At 39.7% G+C, this 21899-nt stretch overlaps 1 protein-coding gene across 2 annotated transcripts in view; it reads left to right on the forward strand.

Moving 5' to 3' along the window:
* PIK3CB (phosphatidylinositol-4,5-bisphosphate 3-kinase catalytic subunit beta) overlaps positions 1 to 21899 on the forward strand; it is a 168745-nt gene that overhangs the window by 140256 nt on the left and 6590 nt on the right. Inside the window, exons 16-21 of one of the 2 annotated variants that reach the window (XM_062214065.1) lie at positions 223 to 401; positions 1492 to 1601; positions 3038 to 3116; positions 18499 to 18666; positions 20280 to 20403; positions 21135 to 21334. In XM_062214065.1, the coding sequence (XP_062070049.1) occupies positions 223 to 401; positions 1492 to 1601; positions 3038 to 3116; positions 18499 to 18666; positions 20280 to 20403; positions 21135 to 21179 (705 nt within the window). In that variant the 3' untranslated portion in view covers positions 21180 to 21334. Of the gene's footprint in view, positions 1 to 222; positions 402 to 1491; positions 1602 to 3037; positions 3117 to 18498; positions 18667 to 20279; positions 20404 to 21134; positions 21335 to 21899 lie in introns of those variants that run through there. The other variant, XM_062214058.1, reaches the window with a different exon arrangement.

The raw sequence follows: 21899 nt of genomic DNA on the forward strand, positions 1-21899 counted from the left end.
ATGATGCCTTAAGTACCAAGTGTTAAAAATTAGTTGTTTATTCTATTGTATGTAAATTGTTGAGCCAAACACTGTTTTTACTTCTGCTGGTTGGGAGGGGGGGGAGTGGGGTGGGAGGTATGATTTGGGAGCTGATATTATTGACAGTGTGAGCATATGATTTTGTGCTACATTACTGTTAACCATAAATGAATTTTGGGGGTGGGCAAACTTATTTTTCAGGTTGAAGCACTCAATAAGTTAAAAACCTTAAATAGTTTAATAAAACTGAATGCAGTGAAGCTAAACAGAGCCAAAGGGAAGGAGGCCATGCACACCTGTTTAAAACAGAATGCTTATCGAGAAGCCCTCTCTGACCTGCAGTCACCCTTGAACCCATGTGTCATCCTCTCAGAACTCTAGTAAGTGACTGTCCATGCTTTGATTAGTGAGTCCCCTATGAAAATAGCAATGCAGAAAGGATTTCTGAGTCACTGCCTTGGGTGCGCAGTAGGGCCACTAGTCAGCCTCAGTAAATGGAATTAAGGAACAGAAATCTTAAAACTCACTATGCTTGTATTCAGACTGTATCTCTATGAGCTAAATTTACTTGTAGGGTTGACCAAGTTATTACAAATTAATTTCCTTTCAATTATATGTAATTCAACTTATTTTCTGTAGTAACTGATTTCTAAAAATTGAAATTCCTACATGAGCAACATAATGGAAATCATGATAAATTATTTACTAATTGAATTTTCTGTTTTTAAAATAAGATATTGGAGTTGGATGTTTAGCCTAGCAGTTAGGAAGCCTGCCCCCCATATCAGCATATCTGGGTCTATACCAAGACCCCAAGACCAGCTTCCTGCCATGTGCTCTGGGAGGCAGTGATGATGGCTCAAGTAATTCCACCCAAGTGGAACACCTGGATTGAATTCCTGGCCTCAACTTGTTGTAGGCATTTGGAGAATGAGTCCAAAGGATAGGAGTACTGTCTGGTCTCTGCTGCTATTCAAATAAATTAACTAAACTCTTAAAATGAGAATTTGAATGATTTGGGAAAGTTAATCTGGTTTTTCTCATTTCATATAAACATCATAATGGAAAAATAATCATTTACATTTAGTGTAATATCAGTATTCAAGATCGATCCCTCTTTTAGAAAGGATTATCTAATATTCCTAATTTTGATCTAGTGATTAGATTTATTTATATCTATTTGCTGGGTATGGTAACATAAAGTTAAAGAAATAAGGAAACAAGAGGAGGAATTTCAAGTGGAGATGGTGAAAAGGGCACATCCTGGGTTTTAAATCTAGCCCGTCTGGCAGCAGAACATGCCAACAAAGGCTGTCCTCATTGCCTTTCTACCATGAGCAAGTTTTCTAGCTGTGACTTTGCAGACCTGAAAAGAACAAGTGAGAGAGTAATCCAAGCTTAATGTATAAGGGCAACATTCAATCTTGCCTTATTATCACATAGGCTAATTTTCCCCCTGTTTTATTTCAGTGTTGAAAAGTGCAAATACATGGATTCTAAAATGAAGCCTTTGTGGCTGGTATACAACAACAAGGTATTTGGTGAGGATTCGGTTGGAGTGATTTTTAAAAATGGTGATGGTGAGTGCTGAGGTTTTTATAGTTCCAAATTCCTTAGCCTTTTTATTTGTTGCTATCTTGCTTTATTAGAAAGGTGATATATAAATGCGCAACAGTTTGCACCTAAGAAATAGCTAGCAATCGTGGTTATAAGGTCAAAATCAGTGTGTACTAAATTTTTCATTTCTTCATGGGAAAACGACTTCTGCAGTTCACTTCCATGCACTATTTTAATAAACCTTCCTTTTTTTTCCTTATAAAACACAGTTTATTCCTTTGATGGGAAGCTTGTGAAATAGAATGTTTCAATGGTGTGTTTATACATTCTGTTTCAGTGAAAGCTATATTCATTTTATTTCTGTAGCTCTGTGCTTTAAAATAACTGACTGACCCCAACTTTATAAAGTGCCTCTGAAGTAATCACACCAACCAAAAGCAGTGATGACTTGTTAGTTGTGTGACTGAAAGAACGTCACATATAACTCACTGAATTTCAAGTCCTTCATGACCTTGAGATAATAGCTTCTACATGTCAGTGTTAGTAAATGGAATTAATGTTGAGATAATATAAGTAAGTGTTCTTCTTTATAAAGAACTCACATTGTTTTGTTGACATTAACCCTATTTAATCACACAAATGTCATTATGTCCATAATACATACTCCTTACCTGAAAATGCCCTTGGACCATGGGTATTTTCAACTATAAATTCAGCTATTTCAGCTTTATCAACACATGATACAGTTATTCATGTGACACTTAAGACTTCTTGTGCAGCCCTAAAGGCAAACAAGAAGGAAAATTTAACAATGTAATGTAATACAAACCTACAAAAAGTAGGTTACACCTGGCAAACTATTTTTAAAAGTTTTTTTTTTAACTAGGCTGGCACCACGGCTCACTAGGCTAACCCTCCGCCTGTGGCGCCAGCACCCCGGGTTCTAGTCCCTGTTGGGGCGTCGGATTCTGTCCCAGTTGCTCCTCTTCCAGTCTAGCTCTCTGCTGTGGCCCAGGAAGGCAGTGGAGGATGGCCCAAGTGCTTGGGCCCTGCACCCGCATGGGAGACCAGGGGAAGCACCTGGCTCCTGCTTCAGATCAGCGCAGCGCGCCGGCCATAGTGGCCATTTGGGGGGTGAACCAACAGAAGGAAGACCTTTCTCTCTCTCTCTCTCTCTCTCTCTCTCTCTCTCTATCTATCTATCTAACTCTGCCTGTCCAAAAAAAAAAAGGTTTTTTAAACATAATTCTGAAATAAACATTATTATAGGAGCATGCTAACCAGTGAGACTTATGTTTCATATGCTGAATATGGTCTACATTACACTTTTTAGACAATTAGCACAAGGTTAAAGATTTTAGTTAATTCAAATTGTTAGCTAACTTTGAGCTAATGAGTCACTAGATATAAAACAGCACTTATAATGAAATAGGGTTTTGTTTGTTTGTTTGTTTCTTAGATTTACGACAGGATATGTTGACACTTCAGATGCTGCGCTTGATGGATTTACTCTGGAAAGAAGCTGGTCTGGATCTTCGGTAAGATTTCTGGTCATTTGTTTGTTTGTTTGTTTTGTTTTTTTGTCTCTTGTTGCGTTTCCCTCACCAAAAAATGTTAGAAAACTTCTTTTTGATTCTTTCTCTCTTGATACTGTTATTGCGTTTCATGATATTTATATAGCACTTTATGATATACTCTAAAATAGATTATCTTGTGTAAATCTCATCAGTTTTGTTTTGTTTTTGAGGCTTTTTTTATTTTTTAAGATTTTTATTTATTTATTTGGCAGATAGAGTTACAGTGAGAGAGAGAGACAGAGAGAAAGGCCTTTCTTCCCGTTGGTTCACTCCCCAAATGGCCGCTACGGTCGGAGCTATGCTGATCCAAAGCCAGGAGCCAGGAGCCTCTTCCTGGTTTCCCATGCAGGTGCAGGGGCCCAAGCACTTGGGCCATCCTCCACTGCCCTCCCAGGCCACAGCAGAGAGCTGGACTGGAAGAGGAGCAACTGGGACTAGAACCCGGCACTCATATGGGATTCTGGTGCTGCAGGCGGAGGATTAGCCTAGTGCACCACAGCGCCGGCCCCCTTAAGGCTTATTTTGTTTATTTGAAAGGCAGAGTTAAAGAGATACCTCCCATCTACTTGTTTACTTCCCAAATGGCCACAATGGTCAGGGCTGAGCCAGGCCCAAGCCAGGAACCTGAAACTCCATCCAGGTCTCCCATGTGGATGGCAGGGGCCCAAGCACTTGGGCTATCCTCTGCTGCTTTCCCAGGTACATTATCAGGAAGGTAGAGCAGCCAGGACTGAAACTGGCACCCTTATGGGATGCTAGCATCGAGGCAGCAGCTTAATCCCCTGTGCCACAAACCCAGCCCCAACCTCATCAGTTTTTAAATTGTATATATGACTGAAATTCCAGAATGAAGGGTTAAGTTTAAATTAACAAGTCCTTGACATTAGGAATCACAACTCAGTGTAAGATTTTGAAGGTGCTCTCAGAGGAGGGCATGCCATGAGTCATGGCAGTGACAAAGGCTGAGAATGACCAGTGCCATGGCCAGAGAATGGCCAGTGCCCCTTTATATTTACCCTAAACATATTGATTCCTTCCTCTATCTTCCAAGGGAAAAGAAAGGGGAATCCTTAGGTAGGCTGTCAGGTTTTTAATTTGACATTGCCAGTATGGATACACAGGGAGCGGAAAAGATTTATCATGTGATAACAGAAGAAAACAAAGTCAAGTCTCAGACTGAGGATTATATCCACAGTGAATAGGACTTGGTAATCCTAAATATTTTAGATGCTCATAGAAATAAATATATAGGGAAATATGTGAAAAAGCATTTCATAAGAGATATAAATAATAATTATGTGAACAGTTTCTATTTAAGAATTATAAATTATAACAATTATGTACCATTGATAGCCTAGCAGATTTCTCACATGATAATCTATTCTAGGACATTAGTTTTTTTCTTGGTTTTAAATTATTTTAATTGTGCATGTTTTGGGGGGTATACTGTGGTAATTCAACCCATATGTTCAATGGGTAATGATCAGTTCAGGTTAGTTAGCATTGCCATCTCTTCCAACAGTTTTAAAAGTTTTATGGATTGGCACTGTGGCATAGTGGGTAAAGCCGCCGCCTGTAGTGCCAGCATCTCATATGGGCACCGGTTCGAGTCCCAGCTGCTCTACTTTCCATCCAGCTCTCTGCTATGGCCTGGGAAAGCAATACAAGATGGCCCAACTCCTTGGGCCCCTGCACCTACGTGGGAGACCCAGAAGAAGCTCCTGGATCCTGGCTTTGGATTGGTGCAGCTCCAACCATTGTGGCCAATTGGGAAGTGAATCAGTGGATGGAAGACCTCTCTCTCTCTCTCTACATCTCCTTCTTTCTCTGTGTAACTCTGACTTTCAAGTAAACAAATCTTTTAAAAAAATTTTATTAACACTCAACAGTTGCACATATTTATGGGGTACCATGTGATGTAGTATGTAACAATCAAATCAAAGCAATCAGTGTTTCCCACTTCCCATCGCCACTCCATGCTGGAATCCACCAAGGTCCTCTTCTCTGTTCACAAAACATATGGTAAGTTATTATGAAGTGTAGTCACCATACAGAACACTAGAATTTACTCTTTATTTCTGTATTTTTGTACCCATAATCCAACCTCCCTTCATCCCTTTCCAGCTTCTAATTGCAATATTACATTTAGATACTACATTTACTACTTTTTCTTAGTTTTTCCATATGAGTGAGAACATGTAGTACTTGTTTCTCTAGTCTGACTTACTTCATTTACTCCCTCAGTTACATTCCTTATGCTATAAATGATAGTATATCATTCTTTTTTAAAGCTGAAGAAAATCCTGTTCTGTGTGTATACAGTGTTTGCTTCGTTCATCCATTTGTTGACGGGCATCTAGGTTCATTCCATCTCTTAGCTATTTACAGTTGTTCAGCAATAAACATAGGAGTGTACATATCTCTCTAATATACTGATTTCATTTCCTTCTGACATGTACTCAGAAGTGGGTCATGTGGGAGATATATTTTTGGATTTTTGAGGAACCTCTATACTGTTCTCCCTTGTGATTGAATTAATTTACATTTCCACCTACCGCTCAGAAGAGTTCCCCTTTCTTGCGTTCTCACCAGCAAATTTGTTTTTATTTTGGTCTTTTGGATAATAGACATTCTAAATGGGGTAGGATAATACCTCATTCCAGTTTTTATTAATTAATTACAGACATACAACAGAGTGTCCATCTACTGACTCCTCAAATGCCCTCAGAGCAGAGGATAAAACAGGTCAAAGCTGGGAGCCAGGAACTCAGTCCAGGCCTCCCACGTGTTTGAACAGACCCAACTACGTGAGCCATTGCCTGTTACCTCCTCAGGTGCACATTAGCAGGAGACTGAAATTGGAAGCAGAGCCGGAATTCAAACCCAGACATTCTAATAATGGGATGTGGCTAAGGGTCTCTAGTTTTGATTTGCATTTCCCTGCATAGGGTATTTTTGAAGCAACAAAACCACAGATATTTTCATATACCATTGTAAATTGGTATAAAGCTGTCTTAATTTTATTTATACCCTTTATCTAGTATTTCCAGAATTAATTTTAAAATTGTAAGAGGCCAGAGATTTATGCAGAAAGATTCTTCCTTATTTTTATTGCAATAAAATAATTGAACTTCCCTTTTGAGCATTAGCTCAGTAGTAGAGTAATTGTTTTTAGAGAAATTATTAGCTTTTTCATATGACCAAATGTTTCAGGTATTTAAGAATAATTTTTATAGAGAATTGCTATAATTTAGAGGAGATATTATCTACAAATGTTAAGGAAGTGAGATATAAGAACACTTTCATAAATTACAGATTTTATACATAATATTTCTTGGTGGTTTTATTAATTGGTGATTTCCCTCCTCCGCATCCTGGATCTATTTGTCTAATTTTTTTTTTTATAATGGGCCTTTACCACCCCACCCCCCTTTTTTTTTTTTTTGAAGATTTATTTGAAAGGCAGAGTTACAGAAGCAGAGGCAGAGAGAGAAAGAGAAAGGTCTTTCATCCACTGGTTCACCCCCTGAAATGGCCTCAATGGCTGGAGCTGGGCCAGTCCAAAGCCAGGAGCCTGGAACTTCCTCCAGGGCTCCCACATGGGTGCGAGGTCCCAAGGACTTGGACCATCTTCCACTGCTTTCCCAGGCCATAGCAGAGAGCTGGACTGGCAGTAGAGAACTGGGACTAGAACTAGTGCCCATATGGGATGCCAGCACCACAGGTGGTGGCTTTACCTGATATGCCACAACAATGGCCCGCTGCACGCCTTGTTTAATCAAAGGGAAAAGCATAAGCATGCCTCATGATTTAATACAGATCAATGCTGTTATCTCTATGCTAATAAGTGTTGATTTACTTGTTTTTTTCCCTAATGATTTATTTATTAATAGAATAAATTAGAATTATTAATAGACTGTTTTAAAAATGTAAGTATAAAAATAATCTATAGCAGTTTTCATATTTTCATACCCATTTAATAAACACATGCTTAGCAATTAAGTAGCAGATGGTAAAGTGTTTCTCTGTTTACTTGTTCAAAAAGGAATTAAATATGCAGATAAAGTAATGGCATTCTCATCCCACTCTCCTTTTTCAAAATTAATTACTTGCTTAAAGGATGTGTATTTTTATGCTTTTACTTTTTATCATGTGTCCATTGACCTTTAAGTACTGTCATGTCATATGTAGCTTTTGTCAATTTACTTTTTGTCAACATTTTTTGAGATTTATCAAGATTAATATGTGAAGTTTTAGTCCATTATTTCCACTTTTGTAAATTAACCCTTTGCATAAATGTAAGCATTTATCTATTCTGTTAATAGCTACTTGTATTCCATTTTTTCCCAATACATTAAAAAAAAACCAAATTACTATATACTTGCTTCAAAATCTCTCTTCATGTATAGAAGAGTGCTTTAGCATATATGGCATGAAGTAGAATAGCTGGGTATAAAGCATGGGAATTTTCAGTTTTGCTACTGTTGCCAAAGTGCCTTCCAGTATGGTTGTACCACTGTTTTGTTTCTTTCCAGAAATATCTGAAAGTTTAATTTTCTCTACCTCCCTGCCAATCAGAGTTGTTAGTTTTTTGAAACTCCAGTGGATCCAATGTGGTATCTTAAGATTTAAATTTGCATTCCTTTTAATAGTAGTAAGTTTGGGGCCAGTGTTGTGGCAAAATGTGTTAAGCTACCTTCTGCGACACCGGCATCCCACATGGGTGCCAATTTGAGTCCCAGCTTCTGCACTCCCAACCCAGCTCCCTGTAGACCTTGAGCCCCTCTACCCATGGAAGATCCAAATGAAGCTCCTGGCTCCTGGTTTAGGCCTAGCCCATCCCTAGCCATTGCAGCAATTTGGGGATCAAACCAGCAGATGGAAGATCTCTCTGTCTACCTCCTCCTCTCTCTCTCTAACTCTGCCTTTCAAATAAATAAAAAATAAATCTTTAAAAAAAAGAATAGTAATGAGTTTTGTTTCTCTTTAGTGCTTATAGTTTTGGTCTTTTCTCTCTATTGTGAATTACTACCTTATTTTATGATTTGGACTTTTTCTTATATTGTTTAAAAATTGTCTAAAAATTATCTTAAAGATATTCTCTCAGGACTGGCACCATGGGGTTGTAGCTTAAGCCTCTGCCTACGGTGCCATCATCCCATTTGGGCACCAGGTCGAGCCCCAGCTGCTCCATGTCCAATCCAGCTCCCTGCTGATGGCCTGGTAAAGCAGTAGAAGATGGTCCAAAGTGCTTGGGCCCCTGAACCCACATGGTAGGCCCGGAGGAAACTTCAGGCCCCTTGGCTTCAGGTTGGCCCAGCTCCGGCCGTTAAGCCATTTAGGGAGTGAACCAGTAGATGGAGAACCTCTCTCTGTCTCTCCCTATCTCTATAACTCTATCTCTCAATAAATAAATCTTTAAAAAATCCCTAATACTGTATTTCCCACATTTTAAGGGTTTTTACCCTTTTTCAGGGAAAATTTGGTTAAGATAGAGATCAGATGTTTTTCAGATTATATACACTTACAAAGTATCTGGTTCCACTGGGGTTGTTTCTGGTCTACATTTTTGGACTACTGATTTTGCTTACTGATTATTCATCTCTTCCAATTTTTTTCCCCTTTTGAGGTAGTTCTAAGACTAAAAGTAGTCCAGTTAAATGATGTTTTCAACTATAATGTTTAAAAAATTATGTGTTTTTATTGTATAATATTTATGTACACATTTATTACCATATATTTTATAACATCTTATTGTGGTTTTTTAATTGACTTATTTATTTGAAAGCAGAGTGACAGAAAGAGAGAGAGAGGTAACTTCCATTTGCTGGTTCACTTCTCAATTGGCCACAGTAGCTGGATCTGGTCTAGCCCAAAACCAGGAGTCCAGAGCTCCATTCAGGTCTGCTACATGGTTGGCAGGGGCTCAAGCACTTGGGCCACCCTCTGCTGACTTCCCAGGTACATTAGTCAGGAGCTGGATCGGAAATAGAATCTGAGTTCAAACTGATGCTCCAATATGGGATGCCAGCGTTGTAGTTGGCAGCGTAGCTCACTGTATCACTACTCTGGTTCCTTATTAAGATTTTAAAACCCATGCTATGTCTAATTTTCTCTCCACTTTCACTTGTAAAATTGTTTTACACTATGCACTTAAAAATTTTTTTTAGTTTATATAAAGGGAACAAAGTTTCATGTACAGTTTTAAGAGCATGTACCATCCTACCCTCCCTCACTCTGACCCTCTTTCCTTCCTTTCTTATTTCTGTTTTAATTTTCACAGTAACATGCTTTCAATTCCCCTTATAATCACAAGCTTAAGTTTCCACTAAACAAAAAATTCAACAACTAAGTAGAGGAACAGTTCCTCAGGAGTATAGACAAGCTATAAACAAAAATCAGATCTCAAAATGTCAATTTCTTTGATGTATATTATTACTTTTTTTGTACTTTCTATATTGGTTATCACAAATCAGGGAAAATGTATTTGTCTTTTGGGGACTGGTTTGTTTCACTACCATAATGGTCTCCAGTTGCATCCATATTGTTGCAAAAGATAGGTTTTCATTCTTTTTTATGGCTGAGTAGTACTCTGTATATACAACATTTTCTTTTTCTTTTTTTTTTTTAAAGGATTTATTTATTTACTTTGAAAGAATTACACAGAGAGAGGTAGAGCCAGAGAGAGAGAAAGAAAGAGGTCTTCCATCCGCTGGTTCACTCCCCAATTGGCCACAACAGCTGGAGCTGTGCCATTCTGAAGCCAGGATCCAGGAGCTTCTTCCAGGTCTCCCACAAGGGTGCAGGGGCCCAAGGATTTGGGCCATCTTCTACTGCTGGATTGGAAGTAGAGAAGCTGGGTCTCGAACCAGCGCCCATATGGGATGCCGGCATTTAGGCTGTGGCTTTTCCTGCTACACCACAGCGCTGGCCCCTGCAACATTTTCTTTACCCAGTTTTTGGTTGAGGTACATCTGGGTTGATTCCATATACTAGCTTTTGTGAGTTGAGCTGCTATAAACACGGAGGTACAGATAACTCTTTCATATGCTGATTTGATTTCCTTTGAGTAAATTCCCAGGAGTAGAATGACTAGGTCATGTGGTTATATCTATTTTCAGATTTCTGAGGAATCTCTGTACTGTCTACCATAATTGTTATACTAGTTTATATTCCCACCAGCAGTACATTACCTTTTTATCCATATCCTTGCCAGCCTTTTTTATGTATGTATGTATTTATTTTTTTATTTTTATTTTTTGATGATAGCTACTGTAACTGGGGTAAGGTGAAACCACATTGTGGTTTTTATTTGCATTTCCCTGATGGCCAGTGATCCTGAACATAATTTCATGGGTCTTTTGGCCATTTCTGTTAGCCTTTGAAAAATGCCTGTTCATATCATTAGCCCAATTCTTAACTAGATTGTTTGTTTTATTGTTAATGAGTTTATTGAGCTCCTTATATATTTTGTATATTAATCCTTTATCAGATGTATAGTTTGCAAATATTTTCTTCCATTCTGTTGGTTGCATCTTTACTTTGTTCCTTTGCCGTACAAAAGCTTCTTAGTTTGATTTAATCTCATTTGTCTAATTTTGACCTGATAGCCTGTGCTTCTGGGGTATTATCCAAGAAGTCCTTTCCTATGCCAGTGTCTTGAGTGTTTGCCCTATGTTTTCCTCTAGTAGTTTAATGCTTTAAGGTCTCAGATTTAGACTCCTGGCCCACTGTGAATTGATTTTTGTGTAGAGTATAAGGTAGGGGTCTTGTTTCCTATTTCTGCACACAGAGATCCAATTTTCCCAACACCATTTGTTGAAGAGATTGTGATTGTTCTTTCTCCAGGAAGTGATTTTAGCTCATTTCTGAAAGATTGGTTGGTTCTAAATGCATGGGTTAATATCTGGAGTCCTTAATCTGTTCTGTTGATCCATATGTCTATTTTTGTCACAGTACTATGCTAGTTTGATTATAACTGTCCTGTATTATGTCTTAAAATCTGGTATTGTAATGCCTCCAGCTTTGTTTTTATTGTTTAAGATTTCTTTAGCTATTCAGGGTCTCTTGAATGAATTTTAGGGTCATTTTTTGTAGGTCTAAGAAGAATATGTTTGATCTTTTGATTGGGATTACATTGAATCTGTAAATTACTTTGAGTAGTATGGGCATTTTAATAATACTGATTCTTCTAATCCATGAACATGGAAGATTATTCCATTTTTTGTGTCTTCTATTTCCTTTCTTAATGTTTTGTAATTTTCATTGTAGATCTGGGTTAAATTTATCCTGAAATATTTAAAGATTTTGTAGCTGTTGTGAATGAAACTGATCTTACCAGTTCTTTTTTTTAAATTTTTTTTAAAGTATTTATTTATTCATTTGAAAGGCGGGGGGGGAGGGGCCTTCCATCTGCTGGTTTACTCCCCAAATGGCTACAATGGCTAGAGCTGTGCCATTCTGAAGCCAGGAGCCAGGAGCTTCTGGGTCTCCCATACAGGTGCAGAGGCCCAAGGGCTTGGGCTGTCTTCTACTGCTTTCCCAGGCCATAGCAGAGAGCTGGATGGGAAGTAGAGCAGCTGGGACTGCAGGTGGCACTTTACCTGCTACACCACAGCACTGGCCCCCTAAGTGTCTTCATTCCTAAAAAGCACTCTGGGCTCTGAAATGTTCAGTGCAGCACTCTTTTTTTTTTTTTTTTTTTTTTTTTTTTTTTTTTTGACAGGCAGAGTGGACAGAGAGAGAGAGAGAGACAGAGAGAAAGGTCTTCCTTTGCCGTTGGTTCACCCTCCAATGGCCACCGCGGCCAGCGCACCGCGCTGATCCGATGGCAGGAGCCAGGTGCTTATCCTGGTCTCCCATGGGGTGCAGAGCCCAAGCACTTGAGCCATCCTCCACTGCACTTCTTGGCCACAGCAAAGAGCTGGCCTGGAAGAGGGGCAACCGGGACAGAATCCGGCGCCCAGACTGGGACTAGAACCCGGTGTGCCGGTGCTGGCGCCGCAAGGTGGAGGATTAGCCTATTGAGCCGCAGCGCTGGCTAGTGCAGCACTCTTAAAACTTTCACATCTTAATCTGATACCTCTTGAAAGGCAGGAAACTTAAAAGTTGTCTTCCTTTTTACTAACACTAGCCACCAATAATTGTAACCGCTAGTTGCTAAATAAAAATAAAACTGCTCCCAAGCGTGGATTAAAACTATTGTGCCCCCATCCCTTTTCAGAGCGTTGGATCCCTGAGAGAAAAAAAGAGGCCCTAAGCAGTTGGTTTAATGAACTGTGACCCGGGTATAGGGTGTGTAATGTCTGTCACAGCAAAAATTAGGAGATGAGGTAACCATGATCATCCTAACTAGTTTATCATTATTTACGTACAAGGTATATTTAAAGCTCATCCCAGCTCCTCATCAAACCCGTTGGTTATCATGTCAACCTTAGCTGACAAAATGCAGAGTCTTCACTTTCCTACTGTGAGGAATCCATTTTCAAGATGATTGTTAAGGTCAAGATGACTTTTCAGACTTTGTTTGCTGTGACCCATGAACTCTCGTCCTTCCTTAGGAATTTCTTTCTTCTTTGTTGCTTTCTGAACTCACTGCTGATAGCACTTAAAAAAACGGTTAGTGGCTGGGTCCCCGGGACCATCCCCCTTAAGGAATTTCCCAGCAAACCTGCAGTTAAAGCACTGGTTATCCATGCATGCCTCTCCTATGCAGATAAAAGATTGTAAATTAACTTACAAAAATATTAACTGGAAAAGCCAGATTCAAATCCTGGACAGTATCTTCAGTGTCTTTTCATTTCTTTTACCAGTCTATCTAAATGAGAAAGCCATTGCAATCAGACATACCCCGTAATCCTTTGTTTGTCAAAGTATAACAAAGCCTAGAATACCCAATTTTCCTTTTTATTTTTTAGCTTTCTGTATTTATTTATTTGAAAGGCAGAATAACAGGGGAGGAGGGAGGGACTGAGAGATACATCTTCCATTCCCTGGTTCACTCACCAGTTGCCCTCAACAGCTGGGGATAGGGCTGGGCTGGATGAGGCCAATGCCAGGATCCGGGAACTTCATCCCATCTCCCATGTGGGTGGCAGGAACCCAAGCACTTGGGCCATTTTCTGCTGCCTCCCAGGCACATGAGCAAGAAGCTAGATGGGAAGCAGAGGTGAGACTTGATCCCAGATACTTTGATATGGGATATGTGTGTCCCAACTGGTGAATTAAACTGCTGTATCGGGTCCGATGCTGTGGCGTAGCAGGTAAAGCCACCACCTGCAGTGCCAGCATCCCATATGGGCAGTAGTTCGAGTCCTGGCTGCTCCACTTCCGATACAGCTGTCTGCTATGGCCTGGGGAAGCAGTAGAAGATGGCCGAAGTCCCTGGACCCCTGCACCCACATGGGAGACCTGGAAGAAGCTCCTGGATCCTGACTCCTCCTATATAAACCCCCAAAGAAATGATTCTTACCGATTGAGTCCATAAATTGGGAAAGAAATATGTCAGCTTGGGCTTTTTAACTCAACTTGCTCTTTGGCAGTGAGTTCTTCCCATGATGAACCTTATTTCTTTTTTTTGACAGGCAGAGTGGACAGTGAGAGAGAGAGACAGAGAGAAAGGTCTTCCTTTTTGCCGTTGGTTCACCCTCCAATGGCCGCCGCGGTAGCGCGCTGCGGCCGGCACACCGCGCTGATCCGATGGCAGGAGCCAGGTGCTTCTCCTGGTCTCCCATGGGGTGCAGGGCCCAAGCACTTGGGCCATCCTCCACTGCACTCCCTGGCCACAGCAGAGAGCTGGCCTGGAAGAGGGGCAACTGGGACAGGATCGGTGCCCCGACCGGGACTAGAACCTGGTGTGCCGGCGCCGCAAGGCGGAGGATTAGCCTACTGAGCCACGGCACCGGCCGATGAGCCTTATTTCTTTGTGAAAGACTGAATTAGACTTTGTCTTGGTTCCATCAGCCTAATAAAAAATCCCAACCAACTTCTTAGTTTTGACTTTTGTCTGTTCTGTCCAAATGTAAAGCACACTTAGCATCAACTGAAGTTCAGCGTAACCTCAGACAAAGGGAGGCAGCCGCGTGTGGGCGGGCTAGAAATAAATCTGGTGGATCTTTGATGGGAAACACTCAGCTGTCTAACAAGAAAAAGGAACTTGTCTGTCCAGTAGAATCTTTGCTGACTTTTTGGACTCTGACCCAATGTTTTTTAAAAAATGCAAGACTTAATTCTTCTTAAGTTCATTTTCAAACCTAGTGTCTTTTTCACAGCAGACATTCTTAACTGTTTCTATAAATACATGTGCTCCAGTGTTCCTATTGTGTTTTCCTTTTTGTCCAGATGTTCAGGTTAAACTGGTTCAGACCGTACTCACTCTTGTAAATTCAGTCCCAAATCTTGGGGTGCTTCTATATGAGCATTCCAAGCAGCAGCTCCACTACCTGCCTCTTCTGATCATTACTGTGTTAATATTTATACCAGTGACATGTTTGCATAAATGAAAATTCGTATAGCTCATTTTCATTTGTTTCCTGATGTTTCATAATATTTGGTGTCTTTCATGTCAGATTAGAACATTTGTAAGCCATCAGTGTGTTAGGATAACCAGAACTCCTTTGGTCAGCAAATTATAGGCAGTCAGCCTTCTTCTATCAAGTCTGATAGATTGTGTACATGTAAATCTGTTTTGCATTTGCTAGATTTCACAATTATCTGTGCCCTCACTGCCTGTTCCAACTTGAATACACATGAAACCAATTTTTGACATTTGTCTTCATTGCGATTTTATATCTGAGTTACTCTAATGAAGTTTAAGAGACCTGTGCAAAAGTTTTTTAATATGCAGGTATTAGCAAATCTCAAGAGTGAAAGAAGAATATGGAAATAATGCAAACATTAAATAAAGGATTTGCACTTTGTGCTGTTGGAGGCAATGGGCTGTCAGTACCCAGACTTAGGTCAATATGTCAGAGTCAAGACCAGAGAAAACTTGCCACATACCTATTTTGAGTAAAGACACAGGCTGCCATCCTCAGTGCTATGGATTTTATTTCAGTTTTAACAATTCTTGCTTTAATGTGAAAGTCAACAAATTGTTCCTTGGGTCAGAAAGCCTGAGAAAGGAAGATAAACATTACTAAAATTGTTGTTTAAAAGACGTGTAGGAGTTGAATGCAAAAGGGGCCTAGATAAGATGATCAGGGGTCCAAGAGTTTGTCCCCAGCTTGACTTCTGTCAAACTGTCTCTATGCCAAGGATGTTGTTTCCTTCCCATTGTGAGTGTTCCATCCTCAAGACACTGAGTGCTTTCATCATTGCCTGATTTTGAAGAGGAAGTTGCTGGACTTGTGCCCAGTTTGGCTGCAGATGGTTTGGGAGGAGATGCAGGGAAGTGAGAAAGTGCACTTTAACCTGCAGTGTTTGCTTTGCATGTGTTGTGTCATGATAAGGATAAGGGGTGTCAGTAAAACATTCCTGCTCGATGGCTGCCTTTCTTATTGAGAGAGAGTTTTTTTGAAGGAGGTATAAATTAATAATGCAGTTACTAATTTACAACTTCAATTGGTATATCAATCTACCAGAATATAGTTTCACAGTTCTGTTCCTAACTTTATTTTACCTTATTTACCATATTTTAGTATTATGGATCTTTTAAATGCTCATGGAAAAATATGTAGTATGAAAAATTATGCATGAGTTTTTAGAATTTTTGTACCACAATATACTTTTACAATTATTTATTTGAGAGGCAGAGAGAAACACAGATAGACACTGAAATCTTCCATCTGTTGGTTCATTCCCTAAATGCCTCCAATGGCTAGTACTAGACCGGGCTGAAGCCAGGAGCCAGACTCAATCCAACTCTGCCACAAGTGTAGAGCAGGAACCCAACTACTTGGGCCATCACTGTGGCTTCCTAGGATCTGCATTAGCAGGAAACTGGAATCAGGAACCAGAGTTGGGATTCAGACCCAGAAAGTGATATGTGGGACACAAACATCTTAACCATTGGCTTAACTGCTAGGCTAAATGCCTGCCCCTAAACTTACCTTTTACTTTTATTTACCCGCAGATATTTTGAAGTGCCTTTATACTTAAACAGAAAATAATTGAATTTTTCTTTGGAAGAAACTTCAGAAACCGTTCAATAAAACTTGGCTCTTTTATCTGTTGCACACATTAACACACTCACACTCATATATTGCCTCCTACCTTCAGCATTCTCTCTCTCTCTCCCTCTCCCTCCCCCCCCCCCCATCCTTAAGAGATCTTCTGAGTGTTTTTAGGAAGATGACACTCCTTCCATGGCATACAGGCCCCTGCTTGGTCTTCTACATGCTTACTGTGGATTTTCTCCTGCTCTGTGTGCTCCTCCTCGCCCTCGCCTCCAGCCCTGGTGTCCTTCCTTACAGAAGTCTTTCTTGGCCTGCCATGTTCTCCTGGCACTTCTCCCTCATTCAGAGAATACATGCTCATTGTTCATTTGTGCTTTGTAAGCACAGAGAGAATAGGGACTGCCTTTTTTTTTTTTTTTTTAACTTATTTCTATATCACCAACATCTAGCACTGTGCTGGGCACATAGCTGCACCCAAATATTGATTGAACCTGTGAATTCTGTGCCTTTCACTTTTTGTGGATGTCTGACCTTTGTTTGAACCTTCCAAGATGTCTCGTTACATTTTGGGGTCGCTGTTAGTATAACATAGCCCTGAGAATATTTGGCAATAAAAATGAGAAACAGATAATAGGAATATGTAAAAACCACATAAATTGCTAAGGAAAATATTTAAACTATAATAAGTAGGCAAAAGATTTGAATAGCTCATCTTAAAAATACATTATTAAAATGGCCAAAAGAGTTCTGAGGAGATTTTATTCTTTAATAGGTGTCAAATAAATGTAAACCAAAGCCTAATGCTGCCTTTAGTAATCTATTTTTAGCACTGTTGTATCGATAGCCACTCTTTCTAGCTAGTGAGAATACCCATAGACCACCAGCCCTTTCTACATTTTTGGTCACCTCTCTGCAGTTGAAGTCAATACCTTGTGAGAGTTAATGGTCCAGCTAGGAAGGTAGGATTTCAGTTTAGGAAATGAGTTTGCTTGTAGCCCTGTGGACCTCACATTAGTTCTCTGGGTTAACTCTCCATTCACTCACTGTGAACCGTAAATTCTGTGCTTCATCCACAGCAGCCTCCCTATCCATTTTCATTTACACATAGTCAGTGACTGTGGGGACCATGTTAGATCAAAATGATGGTTTAGGAACCACACAGACTCAGTTTTACCTTGGATCTTCCACTTAGTTAAATAGGTGATTTTTAGCAAGTTACTCAAATTCCTCATTTGTAAAATTAGAAATTTACCTTATAGAGTTTTTTAAATAAAATAGGTTTATTGATTTTAAATTGTTTATTACACACCTACCATGTATCAGCCACATGCTTATGCACTAAACAAACAGCAGTGAATAAAATATCTATTGCTGATACAGCTGGTATCCTAATGGTGGAGAAAAACAAGCAGCTAAATAAGAAGTACATGATGTTGTAGTGTTGACATCTACAGGAAAATAAAGCAGCAAGGGATAGTGAATATTGTATTAGATAGTATTGCAAATATAACTAGGATAACCTAGAAGTTCTTACACAGTGCCATTTCAGGAAAGACTGGGGGAGTAAGCCGTGGAGATAAGTATATTTTAAATGCATTCATGTTCCCATTGGATTCACAACACACTGACATGGGCTCAAGACGATCAATTAGGAAACTGAAGTAATTGAGGTCAAGGTTGATGGTGACTTAGTACTAGCAGAAGAGTCAGGGTAGAGAAGTAGTTAACTTAAATCTTGGGCGTGAGAAAAATTACTCAAAGATGACCTTAAGATATGGTTTAAACAACTAGAAGAATGGAATTGCTCCTTACCAACATGATGGGTGAAATGCTTAGCCTAATACTATTAGGTGCTCCATAAAAATTATTCCGATATCCAAAGTTTAGAATAATAAAAGTGAAGGATTTTTCTTTTATCTAACGTGCTTCTTCTATATACACAAGCAAAAATAATGCTTAATCATAATAACTAGCAAATTATACATTTATCTGACACATAGGCATTCTGGTAAGTCATTCCATCTATTGGCCAAGAGTTTGTTTGTTTGTTTGTTTGTTTGTTTGTTTTTTGCTGGAAGATAGAGGTGTAACTTGTATTTTTCCACATGACTTTAATACAGTAATGGCAAGTATATCAATATGAATAAATCTTTTTTTAAGCCAAAGAGAAACCTCTGGTTTCATTTTAAGGAAAATTTGACTCTATCAGCTCCCTTTTTCCCTTTCAGGATGCTGCCTTATGGCTGTTTAGCAACAGGAGATCGCTCTGGCCTCATTGAAGTTGTGAGCACCTCTGAAACAATCGCTGACATTCAGCTGAACAGTAGCAATGTGGCTGCTGCAGCAGCCTTCAACAAAGACGCCCTTCTGAACTGGCTTAAAGAGTACAATTCTGGGTTGGTTTGCTCTGCTTAATTATCCTTTTTCAGTACAAACAGCCAAACAAATAATTATTCTCGCAATAGAATTCATCATTGTCTTAGAGGAAATAATAATATCATTTATTTATTGCTTCATTTTTGGTTAGAACAAAATGACCCATAGGCTTTCCTAAAGTCTTCTGAATAGTTAATGTTGAATTCTACTGTTTCTAGATAAAATTGTAAAATGTTTTTAAAATATATTAGAGAGAGGGAGAGAGAGAGCTCCATCTGTTGGTTTACTCCCCAGATGTCTACAACATCTGGAACTAGGATAGTCCCAGATCAAAGCCCGGAGCCTAGAACTCAATCCAGGTCTCCCACATAGGTGGCAGGAACCTGATCATTTGAGCCAACACCACTGTCTCCCTGGGTCTGCCTTAGCAGGAAGCTGGAGTCAGGAACCCAGGGCAGGAATTGATGGGACTGATCTGGGATACAGGCATCTTAACTCCTGGGCCAAATGGCTGCTTCTAGATCAAATTTTAGAACCCTACAATAAAGGTACAATCTGAGAGTTTTAGTATTATTGAGAAAATATCTTGAAGTTTCTAAGTACATCAACTTCTGTAATTATTTGTATAAATAAACTAAGGTTTTTAATTCTATAATTTTAATTTTTAATCCAAGTTTTAAAATGAAGTTATTAAAGCTGTGTTATTTATGTTTATAGTATTGGAAAGCTACTAATATGTAGAAAACAATAGAATTTCACAATGAAGGGAACTTGCTCATCATGTATTTTTGACGAAAGGCTTCATAGTCAAAAACTGGATTTTTATCATTGGCAAGATCCAAAAACTTGGCAAGAATCAGTTTGCAATTTTTTGTCTTAAGTCCTGGTGTCCAGAGAATTAATATTACCCGCTTCTAATTAAAGTCAGTAACTGAAAGGGTTGGAACTGCAATATTTAACTCTTTTTTTTGTTAAATTTTTTCTTTTATTTATTTGAGAGACAGAGACACATGCCCAGGCAGACAGCCAGATAGAAGGAACTCCCATCCAATTATTCAGTACCCCAGTACCTAGTAGCCAAGAACTCAATAAGTACCTCACGTGGGTGGCCAGAGTCAAGCACTTGAGCCATCACCTGCTGCTTCTCAGAGTGTGAATTAACAGGAACTGGAATTACCGAGACAGGACTCTAACCCAGGCACTCTGATGTGAGATTTGGGTGCCTGGATTGGTGTCTTAACCACTGTACCAAATGCCTGTATCGGCAATATTTCACTCCTATAAATGGAATTCTAGTTTTAAGACAAAACTGACAAAAATATTAACAAGCCACAGCATGATCCAGCAGAAAAAACCAATGAGCCCCTCTTGCTGCTGGGCATGTGAGCCTGTCTCACTGAAACACAACTCTGAGGGCAGGGGAGTTGGAGTGGCTGAGGCCTAGCTGTTGGAGTCTTGGAGCCAGCCCGGGCCTCTGTGCCCTCCTCCTGTGATGGTCACCCTCATGGCCCTGGCTGAGCAGCATGTTCTGCTCATAGAGGTTTTGCAGCTCTGGGTTGCAGTTCTCGTCACAATTAGGAAATAAATGTGGTTTGAGTTTCATCTCACCTTTGTTTCTGTTTTCTCTGTTTAGGGATGACCTGGACCGAGCCATTGAGGAGTTTACCCTGTCCTGTGCTGGCTACTGTGTAGCCTCTTACGTCCTCGGGATTGGTGACAGACACAGTGACAACATCATGGTCAAAAAAACTGGCCAGGTGAGCTGTTAACCATGGTCTGTCAAGGGCCTCAAGGATGCTATTAGTTATGTACAGCATAATCTCCTGTGAATCTTAAGCAAAAGTGATTCTGGGAGTCATATCTTTTTTTTTTTTTTTAGACAGGCAGAGCCCCTAATTCTTATAACTCTGTTTCATGTACTCATTTATTTGTTTGTTTAAAGGTAGGTGATAAGAATTTATTTAAATGTTGAAAAGTTACTGAAAAATTATTGTTATTTTCCTGCTTTAATATAAGCAAATTTTTTTAAAGATTTTTATTTAATTTATTTGAAAGACAGAGTTACAGAGAGAGGTAGAGACAGAGACAAAGGTCTTCCATCTGCTGGTTCACTCCCCATGGCTACAACGGCGGAGCTACACCAATCCAAAGCCAGGACTCTTCCGGGTCTCCCACATGGGTGCAGGGGCCCAAGGACTTGGGCCATCTTCTACTGCTTTCCCAGGCTATGGCAGAGAGCTGGATCGGAAGTGGAGCAGCCGGGACTCGAACCGACACCCATATGGGATGCCGGTGCTTCAGGCCAGGGTGTAAACCCACTGCGCCACAGCACCGGCCCAATATAAGCAAATTGTACCTGGGGAGCATGTGTCCCTTAACAGAAGGAATAGGTGATTTGCTGTATGTGCTAACATTTAAAGAAGATGAGCTATGCTTTAAAAAGATAAACAGTTGGGATGAACCCCACTTGATCCATTTTCTCTTTTAGAACATCAGAATTAATCACATGGGAGAAGGGAGAAAAATACTGTGAGTACTAACATTTGGGGAGGCCAGATTATTTATGAAGAATCATTTTATTTTCAAATGAAAATTTTTCAAGTGGCTTATAACATTTGTATTTTTATATATACACATGTATATACAGGTGTGTGTGTGTGTATTTATGTATGTATGTATGTATAAAGCAAAGACAGAGAAATACCTTGGATAACACTTCAGTTAAGCTGCCCTTGAAATTCCAGTGCCACTAGAGGCATACTAAAATGAAAATCTCTGGGCCGTTGTGAATCCCAGCTGTAGGTGGGACCCAGAGTTTTCTACTTCTTGGGTGATCTAGATAGTTCGGGCTTGGGCTTTAAGCATTGAACCCCATATTCATTCAAAGGGATTCATTCGGATTTCTGTTGATCCAATTGAACACATGGGTTTATCTCCATTTTTTCCTGACAGCCCTCTAAAATGATAATAAAGAATAAGAAATATGTAAACCCAAAAAGTCAAAAGTGTTAAGAAAGGAGGCCACAGTGGGTGAAAGACATCACTAGATTTAGGGATGACAGTGACATGGAGAATTGGCTGTGACTTAGCAGAGCTGAGACCTGAGTGTGTGTGGAAGGCTGTAAGTCTCAGAACAGCTCTGCAGTCAGAGGCACCAGCTACTGAGCGGTTGGTTGGCAGTTTATCCTTGGAACAATTTGGTGCTCAAGTCCCCTCTCCTAACCCAAGAAGGTGATAGAACATTTTTTCTCCG

Source organism: Lepus europaeus, chromosome 2 (assembly GCF_033115175.1).
Source record: "Lepus europaeus isolate LE1 chromosome 2, mLepTim1.pri, whole genome shotgun sequence".
Classification (NCBI taxonomy): domain Eukaryota; kingdom Metazoa; phylum Chordata; class Mammalia; order Lagomorpha; family Leporidae; genus Lepus; species Lepus europaeus.